Raw genomic sequence first — 20722 nt, 5'->3', positions numbered from 1 at the left:
AGTAATGGGTGCTCTGTTAAAGACACATGGCTAAGGTTACAAAGCTTAGGGTACTTTTTTTATACATACATGCTTGTATATACTCATACATTAAGTCACCTGTGCGGTAATTAATCCCTTCTAAAAATAATGCCACCTCTGAAGTGCTGAGTTGTAAAGTTGATGCCATCGGTATAATGACACACAACCCCTTTTCATTTTCCATGAATTGCCTGATTTGCATCCCTTCCATTTCTACTGGGAATGAAAATCATGATTTTGTGGCGAAATACCTCAATTCATGGTGACCAATGCACTTAACAAAACATTTACTTAATAGTGTCTCATAGTGCCACCATGGCGCAGATTTCCTTGCTTCGTGCATGTCTTCTTCAAGGGGCTCCATAGTCTCTGTTTTTTAGGTCCTAGATAGACAGCACATGCGCTGTCACAACGAGACATGTGTTCCTACAGGCTGCGCAACTCCTGCCAGTGGTAAACTTCAGCATCACTCTCAGGCGTCATGCCCTCTTCTTGTGTTTGGCTTTCCCAATGTGCATGGGCCAAGTACTTGTCTCATTACACTGGTCCCTGTTGTTAGAGTTATTTTATGCTTTGTTTTCAAGCACTCCATAGAAGTGCTTGTGTTTTCAGGTCATCTCCCTTGTACATTTACACTTATACCACTAAAAAACATTTGTGTTTACATAAACTAATACATTTCTTAAAAAGTTTTTAAAGCACGAACAGCCCTTGTTTACTTATTTGTTCACCCTCCATCTTGTTCTTTGTTTTCAAGAACTCCATAGGAGTACTTTTATTTTCAGGTCATCTTCCTTGCACGGACACCACTAAAATGCATGTGTGTGCACATAAAGGAATGCATTTCTTAAAAAGTTGTTAGAACATGAACAGCTCTTGTTTATTGTTTTGTTTGCACCATCCAATGGTATTGGAGCACTTATTCTGTCCTCCAGCTTATCATAGAGCTAACACCAGCCAATGGTATTGGAGTGATTTAAGTGCTCACCAGTTACATTACACTAAAACACATTCATGGCCATACGCAGGGGAAGTGTAAGTGATTTGCCCAGAATCACAATCTGTTCAGCCGACCCCGAGATTTGAACCTGGTTCCCCAGTACCCCTGTCAGCAGCTCTGGTCGTTACGCCACATCCTCACTTCAAAGTCCAACTGTTTCTCACTATCACTTCCAAAACTGTTCAGTAAGACCCTGTCAACACCGAACAAGCATTGGCTAAGCCAGTAGATCTTGGCAATGTCTGAGCTATTGACCTTTTTCAATGTGGCTATCTAGTAGCACATCTGCTGTACAGCATGATTGATAGTCACTGAAAAAAGCAGTATGAGGCGGCCAGCGCAGGCCATGTCATATCGTTTATTTGTGTTATGAGGGCCAGGGCAATAAACTCAGCGTAGGGGGTGAAGAGACTCGACATCAGCTCAACATTCTGTGATTCTGGGTTTCAGTAACTTTCATCAACTTTCACCTTAGTGCTTGAGATTATATCAGGGCACTGAGAAGTATTTTTTAAAGTGGTAGTTTTCAAAAATGAATTTAGAAGCATTTATTCCCCCCCCCCCCTCACACACACACACACACACTGACATCAATGCCAATAGTGAACTAAGAGGGAAGTCCGTTGTTATGTGCCCTCTTTGGGTGGCCTGGGTTCCTATTATAGATGAAGAACATTATAGTTTATTAAAAAATCATAACCGAAGAAGAATTTGTACAACACACATCCTGAAGTCGTGTATTTCGAGCTTCTAGTGAAATAAAACAATTGCCAAAGTTCACACAATTTAGTAAAGTGGGAAATGCTGGGATTAATCCAAGATTTTCTGATTTCACAGTGTCCAGTTCATCCACTAGATGTATGTTTCACTTCCACCAAACCCACCTTACCGCCCCCTCCCTCCCGCACAGCCACCCTGCTGGCTTTAATGCGCTCCTCAGTCACATCACAGCCCAAACTTTGTGGCCCCTTGGAAAATGTTTGTGAGGACCCATGGTCTACTCTAGAAGGTGGATTTCTCTCCGAAATGTGTGTATTTAATGAGCATGTCACCAAACTTCCACTGGGTGGCGATAGAGTTCCATTTTGGTCATATTCTAACTGGTAAATTCACATTGTCAGGGTAGACTTATGTTTAATAAATCCGGGACAAAAAGAACTAGGGCAGCCTGGAAGGATTTTCTTTTATCTCTGGAGTACATGCAGGCTGAAGTAGCAACATAAGAATTACGCAAATCTGTAAATGATCCACTTGCAGAGAGTGATATGGGGGACTTGCCGTTTTTTTTCGGAGAAAAGGAACACTCTGAAGTGATTACAAGGAGAGGGTTGTCTCCCTGAAAAATATTGACATTATTAATAAATTAATTGAGTAACATACTGCAAATGGCAGCACTTTCTTGGTGCTTTGCTGAATCGAATCAACCTTACTGTCCGGGTCAATGTGTCCAGGGAGGATTCATGCCATTTTTACAAACATGGCGGAGATAGATAGAGCTTTATACACAAGAGGGATACTGTGCTTCCTGATTACATCTGCCTGTATTCCTGCATACAGACATCCGGATGTTCAGACATGAATGTCATCTTTGGGTCGCCAGGGGTCGCAGTACCGGCCCCTAGCTTGCCCCTTCCTTTTGCGACCCCTGGCCTCAGGGGCTGCAAAGGAAGCAACAGGAATCAGAGGAACAGGAATGTCATTCCTCTCTCTTCAATTGGCAGCTTCGCGCATAGCAGAACTGAAACATTTAAATGCTAGAACATGTAGGAATAGCTAAGTTGTTGCTCTGAAAAACCTTTGGGGCTTCCAGGCTCCACCAAGCACGAGTCTGCTTGGCCTGCAGGCTGTGGATTTTGGTGTCCTTCTAGAGTGGCCCCATAGTGTGTAGGGGCAGGCCATCGATTGTCTATGATGTATTGAGTGGGGGGCGGCCTGTATAAACCTCTGTTTTCTCCCCCTGAGGCTCCCTGTAGTTCAGAGAACTTCTAGAGTGGCCTGTATTGCTCCCTAGTGTTGCTGGACCTCAGCTTTCTTTCTGGTATTTTACCTGCAATTTTGCAGAAAGAAGCTTGTTTTGCAACCTGCCAGGAGTTATAGCATGACAGTCCCAGTAAGTGGTTTCATTTTACTTTTTGTTTAATTTGATTAATATTTGCACACAGAGTGTGTGAATGTGTTCATTTTATACAGCATTACAAGTCTGCCAAGCAGGGCCAGACTGGGAATGTAAAGCATGTGTTGTCAGACCAGCCCCCGTACAGTGCATAGCGAGTGATCCTGACTACTACAACAGATGTTTTTTTTTGGGGGGGGGGGTCGTTTGGGGGGGTCCCCCCCCAAAAATGTGGACAGAAAGGTGCATTCTTCAGCACATTTTTCAATATATATTCAATTGTATTAGCTTCTAAAATATAATAATTGATGACCTGACAGTGCATATGGATAAAACAATCTTGTTGCGGGCTCTTTAATGTTTCCCTCACTATCACCCTCCAACAGTTTCTCTCATCTCTTCCTAGCCCCTCTCTCATAAGTATTTCATTTGTTTCATAGCACCTCTCATACCACTGTAGGGTGTCGGAGCACTTTCCATCACACACCCATACAGAGACAATGAATAATAAGAGTGTAAATTAGTGTATAGAAAATGTTACATGACATAAATGGGACTACAAGGAGTAGGATTGACATGTCAACCATACTGGTAGGCATTTTTTAAGAGTGCTTGGTACTCGAGAAGCACAAACGCAGGATTCAGAACGTAGCACAAAGAATAGAGTTGGCTTTACTAATAAGAGCTTATTTCGACTCAAACACACTCTTTTAAGCAACATTATAATAATGAAAGACTGCTAATGAACATAACTTTCTGTGCCATGCAGCTTGCATGCAGCTCTTTGATAGCTGTTCATAGCTCACTGTATTAGATTACGATTGTAACTTACCAACTACATAGTAACAAAGGGATCTCTGTGACAAAAGCAGTAACCACTGAGCTATGTATATGAAATACTGTTTTGTGAAATGCGTGGTGCGTGTTCTTTGCAGCAGGCATATTAACCTTCTGAGCTACCTTAGATAAGTAAAAAATGCCACTAAACAGAACTACATCTCTTTCCAGAATGTACATGAATCACCATTTATCTTGACACATTTATTGCTGCCTAAAAACGATTAAATATTTAAGAATCTTTGTGCTTTTAAAACTGCTGAACTCCTACAAAATCATATTAACAACAAAGGGAGACCCAAGAGCTATTAAAGATACATGGACTCTGTATCTCCTACAAAATCAGCCCCAATAACAAAACCGTTCCCCACTCTTCCAGCCTCCCGGGGAAATACCTGATGCCAGGTACAGCCAGGCCGGCCTTGCTGCCAAGTGATCTGTTAGCTTGATTGTGTATTTGTGTGACATTTCAAAACCTTATTTCTGACCTTTTATCTCCAACTCTGAGTTGCTTGGTACTGTTAGGCCACAAACTCTGCAAACGTAAATTCAGGTATCCTGTGGTAACACCTAACAGGACCAGGCAATTCTGAGTTAAACCCCTTTGAATGGAGAATTCTTCACAGTATTTCATATTCAGAGAGGTGTAACACACACACTTAACACTTGCTCTCGGCAGTTGGTAAAAATGTGCGGGGTTCAGTGTTGAGCAATATGTGATGGGAAGGATGGGAGGGAAAAGTAAGATGTTGGCTTGTGGGAGACCATTACATGCTTCCTCCACAATTTGCTTGAGAGTGAGGCTGAGCTGGTTTAATAGGTCCATACTGCAATGCAGTCCTTTCCTAAAGCAGTTTTACCAGCAGGATTTTCCATCTGGTAAAATATGGTCTGATTTCTCAGCGCATGGTAAATCCAGGTGTAGGAACAACAGCCTACTCATGATTGAATTGAGCAAATTCAATACAGGAATTCTGCTCAACTCATCCCATAATCAGGGCCTTTTAGTGGCAATTAATCACTCGGTGTGAGAAGTTGTGAGGAGGTTCTAACCACTTACCTTGTGTTGTAACAGCATGCAAGGAAAAAGCATACGCATGGTAAAGGCTTGGTTTGTAAAGGCAATGTGTGGCAAAGGTATTTCATGGTAATGGATAGGTGGTAAAGTCATGTGTCATAAATGCATAGGTATTTAAGTCATACAACCATCAGAGAATGTTTGAGGAACATGGGATGCTGAGGGGGTATACCAGTAGATTAGAGAGAGGGTGACTCAAGAGATAGCTACAATTAGTTGTCGAAGATAAGGGGGAAGGTTATATGGGAGCGAACTGAGAGAACTCAAGACAGCTGGTCTAACAGTGTAGGGAATGGTGGTGTTAAGGAGAGAGGTGGAGTTGAAAGTGAAAATGGGAAAGATGTAGGTGAATGTGAAATAAGGAAAGAGAAATCTGAGCAAATTAGAGTGATGTAGTCGGAAGTGAGAGGGCAAATTCTGAACCCAAATGAGAGCAAAGGATGTTCAGAGAAAGAAGAGAGAACCTGTGTGATACAGAGGTGAGAGAACAAGAGGGAGATATGATGGGAAATATGTAGACAATAATAATGAGAATTAGTAATGGGAGTGAAAGGTAATAGAACTGTGAGAATAAAAGTGAGAGAGCTGTTTATAAAAGTGTGTTTAAGAGGTGAAATGGTAGAGGAAATTACATCACAGGATGGTGTAGAAAAACTATTAAAGTGATGAGTATGACATAAAAAGTTAAATGTTAGAGGAAGATGGGGAAGTAAGATGATAAGAAGATAGAAGATATGGAGGTGAGAAGGGTCCTGAGGGAAAGCTGTGAGAGGTAGAGATGGGTAATGGAAGAGATATGGGATTATATGATAAAGGTATGAATGGTATGTCTAATTTATTAATGTTGCACTAATTGAAGAATTTATACTTTTAGTGATGTACTTCCTGCGACTTCACCAGGGTCAAAGGTCACATGGCATCACTGCAGTAAAGATATCAAAGGACATATGATGTCATTTCCGGAAATTTCACTTCCGCTACCCCTGGCATTATGGTGAATTGAACTCCATGTGTTCAGGGTGATTGAATACCGGGTCTGATTTTCATGGCTGAAAATACTTCCAAGTAAAATCATGTGGGGCCTGGGCTGAAAGCACAGCCTTGGTCTTGTCCCTAACTTCCAGCAGCTGCCTGACTCTAGGCAAGGGCTCCCAATATCTTTTTTGGGCGAGTAGTGTAATGCGGCCCATCACCACAAGGCTTTGTAAGACCCCGGGAACCCCACCACCCAGGTTCCAATTCATTCATTAAGAGCAGGGGACTAGCTACCCCATCCCCTAGGGCCGAACTTATCATTTTGGGGAGGGGACATGCTACCCTCCTCCCCGAGCATCAGAGAGGTATGTTTTAATTCACATTTTTCCCTAACTATAACATCTATTTATCCTTTGGTTTTTGCAGTGAATTTATGCGTTTCTTTTAAATGTGAGTTAGATATTACTGCAATTCCTAACTATAATATCACTTTAACCTTTGTATTTTTTCTGGGAATATATACATATTATGTTGCTCTGGCATAAAATTAAAAGCACAGTCAACTTCTTCTGGAAGGGATAGGGTGCAAGTGGAGAGCAAGTGACACAGTAATAGGGTAACATTTATTTTCTTTGGGCACAGAGTCCAAGTAATTGATAGACAACTGTTCAAAAGCTATGAAAACTATTACAAACCATGGTAAAACTTTCTGTCAAGGCTTCTATGAGCACGTCTGGCACAATGTCATCTTGAAGAATCTCGGTGATAAAAGAATCAAGGAAGTCCAGTGCAAACTCTTTGTTTTCGAAGAAACGACTCAAGGCCTTACGCTCCTGGGGAAAGAAAGTGGACGAAAAAGGTGTAAGTTTAGAACACAAACACGTAAGGTGGCAAACATGTAATGTGACAAACAACAATTCTTAGCCTTAATAGTTAACGAAAATGAATGAATGAAAGGCCTCTTACATACCCCTACTCTAAAAAAGGAAATCTGTCATCACTTCAAGAATGACTTGGGAATCAGAATCCAATATGGATTTTGTTGCTTTTCTTAACATGAGCAAACACCTATATTTATCTCTCTTTAGCCTAAAAATTATTTCTATACTTATTACGTCATCTAGCGTCGTACATTTAGATAACGGAATTATATTTAAACTTGCCTCCATTTTGGTCTACATATGTGTATTTTTATACTAGATTTTTTTTTTTTTTACATTTTATAATATGAACCAAACTTTTAAATTCAGGGTCTGTGCTAATACGTGCAGCATACATTTCCATTGGTGGGGGTGTTTGTAACAGACTAGGAGACTTAGATGACATGGAAAGATCTTTACCTTTACCCCTAGGAGGTAGTGATGACTGCAGCGTTAGGTTTGGTAGAAATTACAGGACATATTAGCAAGAACCTCATTAAAATTATTTTAAAAATATTTAAGATGTCCCTGAGCAGGAAACTGCCACTAAAACGGCGATAATGGGCTTGCTAATATGCGTTAAAGAATTCCAATAGAAGCCCAGGCTAGATGTGCAGGACAATAAAGGATGTGGATAAGTAGAGGATATCCTCTATATTCTTTGGTCATGACAAAAGCTATGCCCGTGTTGGAAGGGGAAGCCAGGCAATATTTGGCTAGTGTTGTAGACATCTCCATGTTAGAAGAGGTGAACTTCATGCTGCTTGGATATGGAATCAAAGCACACCCAGAGACGTTTTAAGGCATGGGCAATGTGGGACCTGGCCCAGGGTACTAGCCTTCTAAGGGCGAACCCTGTTAGATCCAGCTCTGTTCTCCACACAGTATTGCCCTGATGACTGTAAATGATTTTAAAACATAGATTGTTTAAATACCACTTTTCTTGGGGGTGAGCTGTGGAAGTATTTTACAGACAATACTTAGAGAAATGTTGTCTTTATGTTTTCCAACACTATGCCACCACATCCACAAAACAAATTCCCTGAAGTTCGAAACAGGACCTCACAGAAATGGCAGTGGCTCACAGAGATTATTTGCAACAATATTAGTGCGCTGCTGCTATATTAAAATATTGAAAACACACATCACTATCCCAGAATGTTAGTTGGAAACACATTTAGGATTTAGAATATAGTGTGCCTGTGAACTGTTAGTGGCCTAGCCAAAGACAACATGAATAAGCTGAAATTGGATCATGAACTCAAAGCAGTTCCAAACAGGGGCCCCCAAAATACTTTTGGCCCACGGCCCACAAAATATCTAAGATGTCCCAGAGCACAACCTCTCGTTATGTTAAATTGTTCTGTGATTTGGGATTGATTATGGGGAGGCATGATAATGCAAAAATTGTGGGATAGTGCAGACACCCAATGGTCTGTGGGGACGATGACAACATGGCTAGGCGAAGGTCCCTGAAGAAATTTAAGAATGGTTGGAGCCTGAGGAAACAATATTGCTGTTGTGCATAATTTGGTATTGCTGAAGTAAGTTTAGCTGTATAAATGCTATGCAACAAGCTTGTTTGAGCACCACAACCCTTCCGCTGCTGCATGTCCTGAATGTACTTGTTCTGTTTGATTGTGATGCTGATGTTCAAAAAACTAAAATCAATACTATAGTTCTATCGAGCCAACAATACACTGTGCAAACTTTATTTTACCTTTTCGTGTTCTGTCTTTCCATGGTAAGGATTAAATTGCAGGAAGCTGTTTTTATATAAAGCAGGATCACTGTCCCTTCGTTTTAATTTCCTGTTGGAAATGTTAACAAATATACCTCAGTATTTGTATCATTGTACCATGTAAGTATAAACTTTCATACCCCAAGTGGATCAATTTACTATTGTTTGGGACTTGGGTGCATGCAGAAGAAATTTCACATTCTAAATATGTAAGATCAGTATGTGCAGACTCTGTTTCAATCACTGTGCTGTTGAAAATCACAATGAATTATTTTCTAGAACCTACAGTCCTTGATAATGAAGTATTTCCAGGAATTCCATGAAACAAGACATTTCCAAATTTAACTTAAAAGTTCCATAAAGTGATAGAGACATTTAAATAAAAACCTTTTTGTTAGAAATTGGGTTGTACGTTGACAGGGGTCTGAGCCCTAGTCAAGCAGCAACTACAATCCTAGTCAGGGTAAGAAGCAGGCAAGCCCTAGATTAACCTGTGCTCACCTTCCGGTAGCTTGGCACATAGGAGTCAGGCTTAAATTAGAGGCAATGTGAAAAGTATTTGTACAAAACTTCAAACAGTAAATCAATGAAAACACCACAAAAACATTCCACACTAGGTTAGAACAATAGAACGTAATTTAATAAATAAAACAAGACCAAAGCAACAAAAATCCAACTTGAGATATGAATGTTTAAAAAATAAACTGTAAAACAGCGTTTAGAAGTAATAAGCGCTTCTTTGGGATATCTCTTCGTTGCGCTGCAGAGGTTCGGCACTGTTGTTGAGGGGGCTGTCGACAGGGATGTGAAAACCTTGTGCCAGGAAGGGCGTTGTGCGGCGGAGGTTCCGTAGGTGAAGCGCTGCATCCTCTACACACGGTATTGCGATGCTCTGGTCCACGCAAAGGAGGGAATGAGTTAGTGCTGATCCACTCAACAAAGGTGATGCGCCGGTTCTGATCTGCACAGCAGTTGCGATCTGTCAGCTAGTCAGAAGATACATGGGATCTGCTAGAACAAAAACCTTAGACCCACTTCCAAAGTTCCAAGACTGGGGTGTCACCACTTGGCAGGGCTGACTCACAGATGCCAGAGTCCAGGTGTAGAAGCAGGTTTTTTAGAAGTCTTTTATGTCCCTGAGACTCCACATCAGGAAACCAGCTAGCTAGCCCTTGAAGTCACTCTTGGTTCAAGTGATGCAGGTCCAGTCCTTCTCACCCAGACAGGGGAACAGCAGGCAGCAGGTCAGCACAGCAAGGTCGGAGTCCAGCAAAGCAGCAGCCCAGCAGAGTGATAGTCTTTCAGCAACTCAGCTTTCTTCTTCGTGGCAGAGTCTTCACAGGTCCAGAAGTGCACTGAAGTGGTGGTGTCTGAGGTCCAGTACTTATACCCAGTTGTGTCTTTGAATTGGGGGAGACTTCAAAGACAGGCCTTTATAGTACACCAAGGTTCTCCCTTCCTACCCTGGTTCCAGCCTCACGACAGGGGGGTATGTATCCCTTTGTGTGGGGACAGGAAGCAGCCTATTCAGGTGTAAGTGAGGCTGGGTACAGTACCTCCCACCCATCCTACCAGAATGGCCCATCAAGTCACACTTAAGCTCCCATTGTGTGTGACTGTCCAGGAGAAATGATGAAGTAAAAGTACATTCAAGGGATTTGATTAACGATCTCTTAAGATTATTTGTAATTTCCATTTAGAGACCCAAATGGATGACGGTCTGTTCTTATTAACCCTTTCGCTGCTGATGACGAGCTCAGCTCGTCATCACCCACGGGTGTCGTGTGCTGATGACGAGCTGAGCTCGTCATGAAAAAGGGGAATCTGAATAATTCAGCACAGCGCAAAAATCCCCGCAGCAGCCATGTGGTTAATAGATTGTAATAATTTTTACCTATATTTCTTATTTGGATGAATTGTGCTAATAGTCACAACAAACAAATTAACACCTTCGCTGCTATGGAGATTTTTCTCCTGTGCTGATTTATTGAATACCTCATTACTCATGACGGAACGGTTCTGTCATCAGCACAGCTCAACCGTGCCTCATGACGGAACCGTTCCGTCATGAGCATCGAAGGGGTTAAATTGTCATAAGGCAGCATATAATTGAAAATCAAAACAAAAGCAAAACTAGAAAACGGGTGTGTACAGAAAAGGTTACTTTGTATATTTTGAATAGGGTACTGGAAAGTAGATACACAATGTTACATGAAGAAAACAATACAAATTCAAATCCACTCCAATGTAACTATTGTGTGCGCTTTTCTTCTTTGTTGCAATGAATACAAAGTAATGGAAGAAAAAGCGTTGGTCGACGTTTCGGTCTCTAGAAATTGATTGACGAGACCATCTTCAGGACTAAACGAAAATACATTTGTTGACCCCTTTATAGCGAGCAGAATAATCGCTATTTGAAAAAATTTATAAACGATGGCTCCAGCAGGTAAAAGGATTTTTGACAACAAATCATAGATCTTTTTAATCGATGTGAATCGGTGTCTAAGCGTATTGATGACACTATTCTTAATTCAGGATTTAGCCCAATGGTCTTAATAACTTAATGGCAACACGTCTTATTTTTCTTAGATAGCTTGGATGGTCCTTGAACCTCTCTTACAGAGTTAAACCTTTGTGGTCTGAAGCAGCAAAGATTTGCAAAGGTCTGGTTCTCAACATCACTTGGAAAAAAAACAACAACATAATGCTTCTAATCTTGAAGACATCTTTCTGCAAAGTTGTCAGGTAATCTTTCAGCTCCTACCTTCCCGAAACTTGATTCTGGGGTGACAGTAGGAGCATGAAATGCAAGCCCATCTGCACCCATCCGCATCTCGGCTGGGCCTAGGACCTGTGATTGTTCTTGTGAAGCCTTAGGAGTAAGACGCAAGCACAATGCCCCACTTTAGTCGGTGGGTCTAAATCTTCCTCACTATATCCCTGATGCCTCAAATATGGTTTCTCAATCCTGGACTGACTCTAAACCTTCAGTTATGAATAAAGATGATCCAGTTTTTTGGGAGGATCACATTGGAGAATTAAATGTACCTGCACACCCTTCCTCAATCAGCATCAATCTTAACAACTTATCATGCTTACTTGTCAATATCTGCTTCCTGATTAAACATACCAAAGATTTTAGGGAGTAATCAATTGATTACTAAATTAATATTCTAACGGCAATGGAAGGTGGTTAAAAGAACGCTCCTTCCCCGACACTGCTATAGCCATACCTATAGGCTATTTTATCTGATTTTCATATGTTCACTGTCTGTTGCTAACTGGGATATAGTTTCTTTGCAAGACTGTGTATTTCTAATTTTGTCGGCCTTAAATAGCCAAAAATGTGTACTAAGAATCCTCTTCATTTACAGACCTCTGGGTAGTTTCAACAATGTTTTCCCTTCTCTTCTAGACTTTTCTTCTTCTCACTTCACATGTTGTAACATATTACTTATTTTAGGTGATTTCAGTCTTCATTTTGACAACTCTACTAACAGGCTTGTCCTTTGTTGACATGTACAAGTCAGTGCACTCATTTCAGACAGTATTTTGTTCCACACTCTTGGGAGGGCACACTCTTGATAATGTGTTCTTCCCTTCGGTTGAGGCATATGAATACCCATGGACAGGTATTAGGAGTTTGTTATTTAGTATTACATCCCCCAGAATAGGCCTCTAACATCTTCTACATCTTGTCACGTAATTCGTATATACTTTATACCTCCCACTTTACCAATCTTTTTGATTCCATGAAATAGCTATTGTCCCTTAGGTACACTAAAACACAAACAAGCATTGCATAGCTGTAAATCACTTATCAGTGAGTGTAGATCTCAGTACTATCATACTCGGATTACAAGATCACATAACCCTTCCAAGGTAAGTTTCTCAATGTATAGATCTTTAGCGTATCCTGAGGCCCTTTCTGCATTACATCTCCTAATCCTAGGTTTGGTTCTACACACTCTGGTTTTTTGAGAATAAAATATTTAACTTGATCAAGCAATCGCCTCATCCTCCTTCTCTCAAGTTTGAGTATGAGTCTGATGTACTTTTAAAATGGATCACTTTTTACAAGCTATCCCAGGATGAGGTCAGGGTTCATTTCACCTCGATCATCTCTGGTTCCTCGCTTTATGTTATTTCTCACAAAGTGGCAAAAGCTTCTGCTCCCTCTCTTCTGTCAGATATTCATGCTATTTGCTTTACATCTCTGGAGCAGGATCTAGACTGGACATTTGGAAGAATTCTACTACTATAATCCCACTTATGAAGAAGGCTGCATTAGATCTCCCTTAACCATTGAACCATCATCCTATGTCTCTACTACCATATCTGACCAGGATCAAAGAACAATGCATTCATTTACAAGTTATCAACTGTCTGGAATCTCAGCATGTGCCCAGTTATTTTCAATCTGGCTTTTGGTGAGGCCTTAGTATGGATCCAGTGTTGGCCGCAGCCAGTAATGATATAAGGTTTAACTTGGGGAGAGAAGCAGTGCTGCCCTCTTCGGCCACTCTGCTAGGTTAACCAGAATGAGAGATGCCAGTAAGGTGTGAACTGTGCTCAAATGGCTTTGCTCTGTGTTGAGTTGCTATGCTCAAGCTGTTTAGGGGATTTCCTCTCTACCCCCTTTTAAGCCTAGTTTGTGTGATGTTCTCCAGGGCTCATCCCTTAGCCATTCCTTGTTTAATCTCTATGTTGCCGCTCTCACAGATCTTGTTGCATCTTTTAGTCTGTCTTTCGCCTATGATGATGACACAAATTATCTTAACCCTTAACGGTCCTATTCATGTTGTCAGTGCCATAACTGTTTTACAATCCACTTAGATGAAAGCCAACTCTCTATGATTAAATACAAACAGAAATTCATATTTTTGGCAAACCAGATATCTGGGCCTCCTCTTGGTGGCCCACTTCTTTTGGTATGTGTTCTACTTCAGTCACATCTGCTTGCAATTTGGGAAAGAGTTTAGATTATAATCTTTCATTTCGAGCTCATACTTCTAAACTTACATCATCATGTTTATTCATGCTTAAGGTCTTGATAAAAGTAACGCCCCTTGTGGTAAATAAAATTACCTGGTACTTAATTTCTATGCGGTAAAGTTCAATAAAATAACTTAATCAAAATAAGAGACACAGAGTCCGTGGCATCTGGGGTTTAAGGGGTTTTATTCCATAAAATGGAATTGGTCCGGACCAGGTAGCATGATCCATCACCATGAGGGTTCAGGAAGGGAATCATGGACATGTACAATGATTTATTAACAGTACACAGTATATATAGTATCATTACAGTGGTGATGGTTCAGAAGGCGTAACAGCTGAAAGAAACAAGATAAGAAACATGTGCGTAACAATATGTAATCAGAAGGCGTGCACAAGGGTGTACACGGAGGTGGGTGCCAGAAACGTCACATAGAAGAAAAAACATTTTAGCATTTCATTCATAGAAGTGACGCAAGTGGGTGGATCCCTAGAAGAATCCTGCAGTGTCAACAGAAATATATGGCAGAGATGCGTGCGCAGCAGCATGACGTGTGACTGACGTGGGACTGACGTGGGACTGGAGGGTGAAGGGGACTTGACATTTAGCGCTAGGATTAGAGACAGAAATCTGGTGGGTCAGATCGACTTGTTCCTAAATCATATCTGGTATCTTGTGTTTGGAGTACATGTTGCTGGAAACTAAAGGCTATCGGGACAGAGGTTACTTGTCACTAAGGCTAGGAGATGCATATATTTCTTTAAGTAACTGGAGTTTTCTATGGAAATTGGTACAGTAATACACTTGCATGGAGACGGAAAGACTGGGCCCTTTACTCTGCAGCTGGGGGATGTTTACCTAAACTACTGGACAAGAATGTATTTTCGAGGAGCGGAGCAGATAATCTTGAAGGCTGAATACAGTTTTGGCAGGCAGTCAGGCAGAGCCGGGCACCACATGCCGCGCAGGAAGTAAGTCAAAGTTCAGGGTTACAGATGCAGGTCCAGGCTGTAGCATCCAGAGGCAGAAGGCAGGGGAAAGGCTCAATGGCAGAAATCAGGGCCTAACTTGCCAGAGCTGAAAAACGTGAAAGTGTACCATATAAAGACGGTGGCAAGGCATACTTAGGAACTGAATATTTGACCCATTCATGGTGGATCTGAAAGAGGACATGTTAACGTTGGACGCAAATGTATTTGCGTCTTCATAGCTAGAAGTGGAGGGAACTTACATGTACTTGAAGTATGTACATGGAGCCGATGGGGTACGTGGTAGGGGACACAATTGAGCATAATAATTCATATTACCTCATTCCCTCCTTGTCCCCTACGGACCCTTCATGATATATCAATCCTCATTAATCCATCTATTTGTTCATATAACATCATTTGCTCTTCCTTTTTCTGACGGGCATTTGAACTTGAACTTGAATGGGGAATACATGATGTGGCGCACAAGCCGCAAATCGCTGGCCCACATTGTAAACATAGGCAACAACTGAATAATATGAGAAGGGCTATTCCTAGGAAGGATAGGACTTTCCATCCCCAGGCTGATAACGTGCTCCAGAACCAACCGGACCAAGTCCAGGTGCCTGGATTCTGGTGTATCTGACTTGCAATCTGGTGAAGACGGGTAATGGCTTTATATACTGAAGGTGCGTTTTGTGGAATGAAAATACAGCAACTCGATCCGATGACTCTACAAGCTCCGCCCCTATCGGCCAAGATGACGTCAAGAACAAGACGATTTTGAAGAACAACAAGTCTCATAGCAGACTGTTCCTCTGTTAAGTTGCCTAGGGCGGAAGTAGTTTCATTCACTACTGCTTCAAGGGTTCTGGTCAATCTACGTATCAGTTTACTATTCGATACAGTGCCTAGATAGGGGAAGAAACCTTTATTGAAGTCTGTGTATTGCTCCCATGCCGTTTCAGTATAGTCGACAATCGGGAGTTCTCTCTTGTGTCTAGTATGTACTAGGTGGGAGTTCCTATGATAGTCAGGAGGAGCTAGGAAAACAGGTGGTAGAAGGAATGCAATGTAACAAGTGCCATCCCAATCTAGAGGTAAACGTATGTATGCTGTATGGCCACAAACAAAATAAGAATGACGGGAAGCTTTGAATGTAGACTTGCCCTTATCACTAAATTCAACTACAGTGGTACATTCGCTATGACCTAGGTGTACTGAACCATTCTTTCTGACACATAGTTCACCCTTAACTGGTAATACTGACATAGAGGGTAAGTCTGGCTTGGTTTCGGACTCGACATTCAGAATCATGAGGTTAAGTGTAAAATTACCTAATCCATATACTTCGTTTTCTAGATCTGTCCCTGTCCTTTTGGGAAAACCCTCCTTGTCAGGGAAACATACTTTGTGCAGAACAGTGTTCAGATTTCCCCATACCCAGTTGCCTTGGTAAACTGCGGAATCAGAATCTAAGTAATTAATTAAACTAAACCATGCACCACAGGTGCCATTGTTTGTGAACGGGTACGGAAAGAGGGGCAGAACTCCCTTGTACTTCTGATAGGGAGGGAGTCGGCCGCATATCCAACAATTGGTAGCATTGCCGGTCTGATGGGAATGGTGTAACATACTAATGAATGTATTGTTGCGCAGCGCAAGTCGGTAAGACAACTCATGCGGGGGTAATTCACTGAAAGTGTGCTCGATAGTGACATTTGAAGTAGAATGTGTACGCTTGAAAATAGGATAGTACAAGTTTAACAGTATACTTGCAGCAATAATCATAAGACTCAGAAAAAACATAATCAATAATGTCACTATACAGTGACTGCGGAGAGTTTTACAATATTCATGTTTCTTGAGCTGTTTCTGTCTATCTCTCTCTCTATTGGGGTCTAACGGGTACATGTCAGAATCAGGTTTAACCGATTCACCTAGGGGAGGACTTAAACAATTAAACTGTCTGACTTGCTAGACCTTAGTTTTGATTTATACTCTTGTTGAGGAGTTTTCTCTATCAGGGGAAGTTTAAAGTCACTGAAATCTGGGCAGTCCTTAGAGGGGGAGGGCTGAGAGTCTGTAACTGGAAGCAGTCCATGAAATAACTTGACGTGGCTGGAGTGGAGCCACCCTTTGCGGCCCTCGACCTTGATAGCAGTCCTCGTAGTTAGCAGGACAAGTTTCGGCTCCTGCCAGCGGGGCTCCAGCGGATTCCTTCGATCAAAGTTCCTGACGAGAACAAGGTCCCCCGGAATGATCCTATGTGGCTTTACATTGGTGTTGTCGGGAAAAGCTGCAGCAACCTGTGAACGACATGATTGTAGTGCAGACATCAAGGAAGCAAGGTAATCTGTCAGCATATTACTATCAACATCTGTTATTTTTCTAGGCAGAGGCGTCCCCCACATATTCGGTGGCCTGCCAAAGACCACCTCATACGGGGATAGCCCTGTTCTCGAGTGCGCTACCATCCTCATATAGAAGAGGGCAACGGGTAAGGCTACTATCCAGTCTACGCCCTTTTTTTTACAAATCTTGGCGAGGCGAATTTTCAGAGTCTGATTATGACGTTCCACGAGACCTGCTGCCTCGGGATGTCGGACACAGTGAAACTTCCATTGATAGCCGAGCAGGAGTGATACCTGTTTCATTAACTTGGACGAGAATGGCTGACCGTTATCTGAGTACACGACACGGGGCAAACCGTATCGTGGGAAAAATTCACGTACCAGCTGCTTGGCAGTGGTCGGAGCAGTGTAATCTGGGACTGGATATGCTTCTGTCCAACGGGAAAGTGCACAGACAACTACGAGGACATATTTGAATCCTCGACAACGTTCCATCTGGATATAATCCATCTGGAGGACTTCAAAAGGGTGATCGGGAACATGAAATCCACCTTGCTCTACAGGAATGCCTTTACCTGGGTTGAACTGACAACAGATCATGCAAGTACGCACTTTCTGTTTTGCTGCTGCTCATAAATGTTTACTGAACCAAAGGTTTTGAATACTGTCTAACATGGCTTTTTCTCCTAAATGTGCAGGACTATGTGCTGTGGTAATAATAACTTGAACCATAGAGTCGGGGAGAAACCATGTGGCTTTTCCTTTCGTCATCCATCCCTGTTCTGTCTGGATCCCTCCTAGTTCAGTCCATTTCTTGATTTCGTCTGGTGTAGCATGTGTCTGTATGTCAATTACATCTAAGGCGGGATCCCTGACTGTCATGCAATGAGTTGGTGTCGGGACTATTGTCTTTGTCAAGTCAGGTGTGTGAGTCTACGCTGTAAGCTTGGCTGTGCGGTCTGCCAGGTCATTACCCTGGGAAATGGTGTCAGTAACTTTAATATGTGCTTTACACTTCATAATGGCTATTGCTGTAGGCAAATGTATTGCTTCTAACAGAGCTTGAATGAGAGGACCGTGCTGGATCTTGGCACCATGTGAAGTTAAAAAACCTCGTTCTTGCCAGAGGACTCCGAAGTCATGTACAACTCCGAATGCATAACGGGAATCCGTGTATATGTTAACTTTCTTATTTTTGGCTTGAATACAGGCTTGGGTCAGAGCGATGAGCTCTGCTGCTTGAGCTGACAGGGTGTCAATACGATGTGTTTCTATGACATCAGTTTCTGTTGTTACTGCATATGCAGCCACTAACTCTCCTGTACTTGTTCTCATACATGAACCATCCACATAAAGTGTCAGGTCTGGATCTGGTAATGCGGTGTCTGTCAAGTCTTGTCTGGGTTTCGTCGTAATGGTGACAACTTCAACACAATCATGTGCCAAAGGGTCTGTCATATTTAATGGCAAAGGTGTAGCTGGATTCAATGTATTACAGCGTCTGATTTCTATATGTGGCTGAAACAATGTCAGTTCATAACCTGTCAGTCGTGCTATAGTCAAGTGCTGAGTCTGTGTTCGGTTTAAAAGAACTTCCACGGAATGTGGAACTTGTACTGTCAATTGGTGTCCTAACACTATAGAATCACTTTGTCTGATTGCTAGAGCTGTTGCTGCTACTGATTTCAAGCACGCAGTCAAAGCCTGGGCTACTGGATCTAATGTACTAGAAAAATAGGCACACGGTTTGTGTGAACCTGCTTGGTCTTGAGTGAGGACCGACAATGCAGTACCTTCACGTTCTGTGACAAAAAGTGTAAAAGGTTTGCTGTAACATGGTGTCGCTAAAACAGGTGCTTGACATAAGGCTTTCTTCAAGTCGTCAAAAGCTTGTGTATGTTCCTGAGTCCAAGGGAGGACAGTCGAAGACACTGCTTCCTGTGTTGTCAACTGTATAAGTGGTTTGGCTAGAAATGCATACTGAGGGATCCATTGTCTGCAGTAAGAAGTGAGGCCTATAAAGGCCCGTACCTCCTTTTGTGTTCTGGGCTGTGACATATTTACAATTAACTGGATACGGTCGGGTGTTAGCTGTCTCCCCCATTTGGACAGCAAGTGCCCAAGGTATACCACTTGCTGAACACAGAATTGTAACTTCGAAGGGGACACCTTGTGTCCCATATCAGCCAGGAAATGTAAGACTGTCAGTGATGCATGTTCACATTCGTGTTCACTTCGAGCGGTGATCAATAGATCATCGACGTACTGGAGTAGGGCAGTGTTGTCAGGCATGTGAATACTGTCAAGTTGTCTTTTCAATGCTTGGCTATAGATGCTGGGGCTTTCTGTGAATCCTTGAGGTGCGCGTGCAAATTTGAAGCTTCGACCATTTAAACAGAATCCGAACAGATATTGGCTATCCGGATCAATGGGGACGCTAAAGAAGGCGTTCTTGAGATCAATTACAGTAAAGAACGTGGCTTCTGGATCAATAGCTGTCAATAATGAGGAGATATCTGGAACCACAGGATACTGTGGCACAATACATTTATTCAATTCGCGCAAATCGATCACTAATCGATAAACTGGTGGTGCACTTGGATCAGTGCGTTTAAGAATCGGAATGATAGGGGAATTACAGATATTGGAGTCGGTCTCTACAACCACTCCTTGGGCAATGAGCTCGTCAATGATTTTCAGTAAAGCCACTACAGCATCTGGGGGTAACTTGTATTGTCGGATTCGGGGTAAAACAACTCCTTGCTTGAGTGTAACTCGATATGGTGTAATGTGCATACAACCTACATCTGTGGGGCCTTGTGCCCATAACTGTGCAGGAACATTCTGTAACCTGGGATCAATATCCCTCAACACATAGTGACCTTTAAAGTCACGTAAAAATAGTCGTACTCCCTCCGGAGAACAACATATGACTGCTCCTAGAGCCTTCAGTGTCTTGATACCTAACAAGTTTTCTGGACATGATTTCGTAAGCAATAAGTCTGTAGTTCGTGATAACGGACCAACTGCTAGAGGAACTGGTTTCGATACTTCATTAACAATAGGTTTTCCTGAAAAACCAAGGGAAACATTCTGTGAGCCTGAGAGGGGTGCCCCTGGAACCTCGTCGTGACTTATCGTTGTTCTGCTTGCCCCTGTATCAATCAGAAACTTTCTATCTTTCCCTAATACCTGACTATGTACATAAGGACCCTCTTGATCTACAGGAATCTCAATGAGAGGCAAGCCAACTTCCCTCTCTAGGCTGTTTCATGTGTATCGCTGATACTCGGGATAGTCAGTTTGTGCATACTGGTACATCTGCTGAGTTGCATGTTGTGTTGAGGCAATTGGCTGTGGCTGAGGTACCGCTACGGTCTGTACTGTCTGTTGTGGAGCATGCATAGGCTGTACATTCTGTGGTATGTGTTGCTGGACCTGATCCTGTCTAGGAGGACGCGGTCTCTCCTTAGTTTTGCCTGTTGCTATATTGTGTTTTAAAACAGTGCATTCATTTATATAATGGCCTGGCTGCTTGCAGTAGTTGCATGTCCCTTTAACGGGAACTGCTGAATTATTGGACTGTGTCATGCCCTTTTTCAGACTGTCAGCTGGAACTGACTGAGCAACTAACATTTTCATTTTCGTGTCTTTCATACGTCTTTGTTCGTGATCGTGTTCTTCCCTAATTCTGTTCTGGTGGTACTGTAACATTTGTA

General features: G+C 42.2%; 1 protein-coding gene across 1 annotated transcript in view; it reads right to left on the bottom strand.

The window, feature by feature from the left end:
• LOC147732656 (uncharacterized) overlaps positions 1-20722 on the bottom strand; it is a 208838-nt gene that overhangs the window by 85937 nt on the left and 102179 nt on the right. Inside the window, exons 5-6 of the mRNA XM_086958840.1 lie at positions 8665-8755; positions 6720-6857 (exon numbers count right to left, since the gene is read on the bottom strand). Of these exons, the coding sequence (XP_086814966.1) occupies positions 6720-6857; positions 8665-8755 (229 nt within the window). The remainder of the gene's footprint in view (positions 1-6719; positions 6858-8664; positions 8756-20722) is intronic.

This window comes from Lissotriton vulgaris, chromosome 2_1 (genome assembly GCF_964263255.1).
Source record: "Lissotriton vulgaris chromosome 2_1, aLisVul1.2, whole genome shotgun sequence".
Taxonomy (NCBI): domain Eukaryota; kingdom Metazoa; phylum Chordata; class Amphibia; order Caudata; family Salamandridae; genus Lissotriton; species Lissotriton vulgaris.
This window is presented reverse-complemented; position numbering and strand designations above follow the sequence as displayed.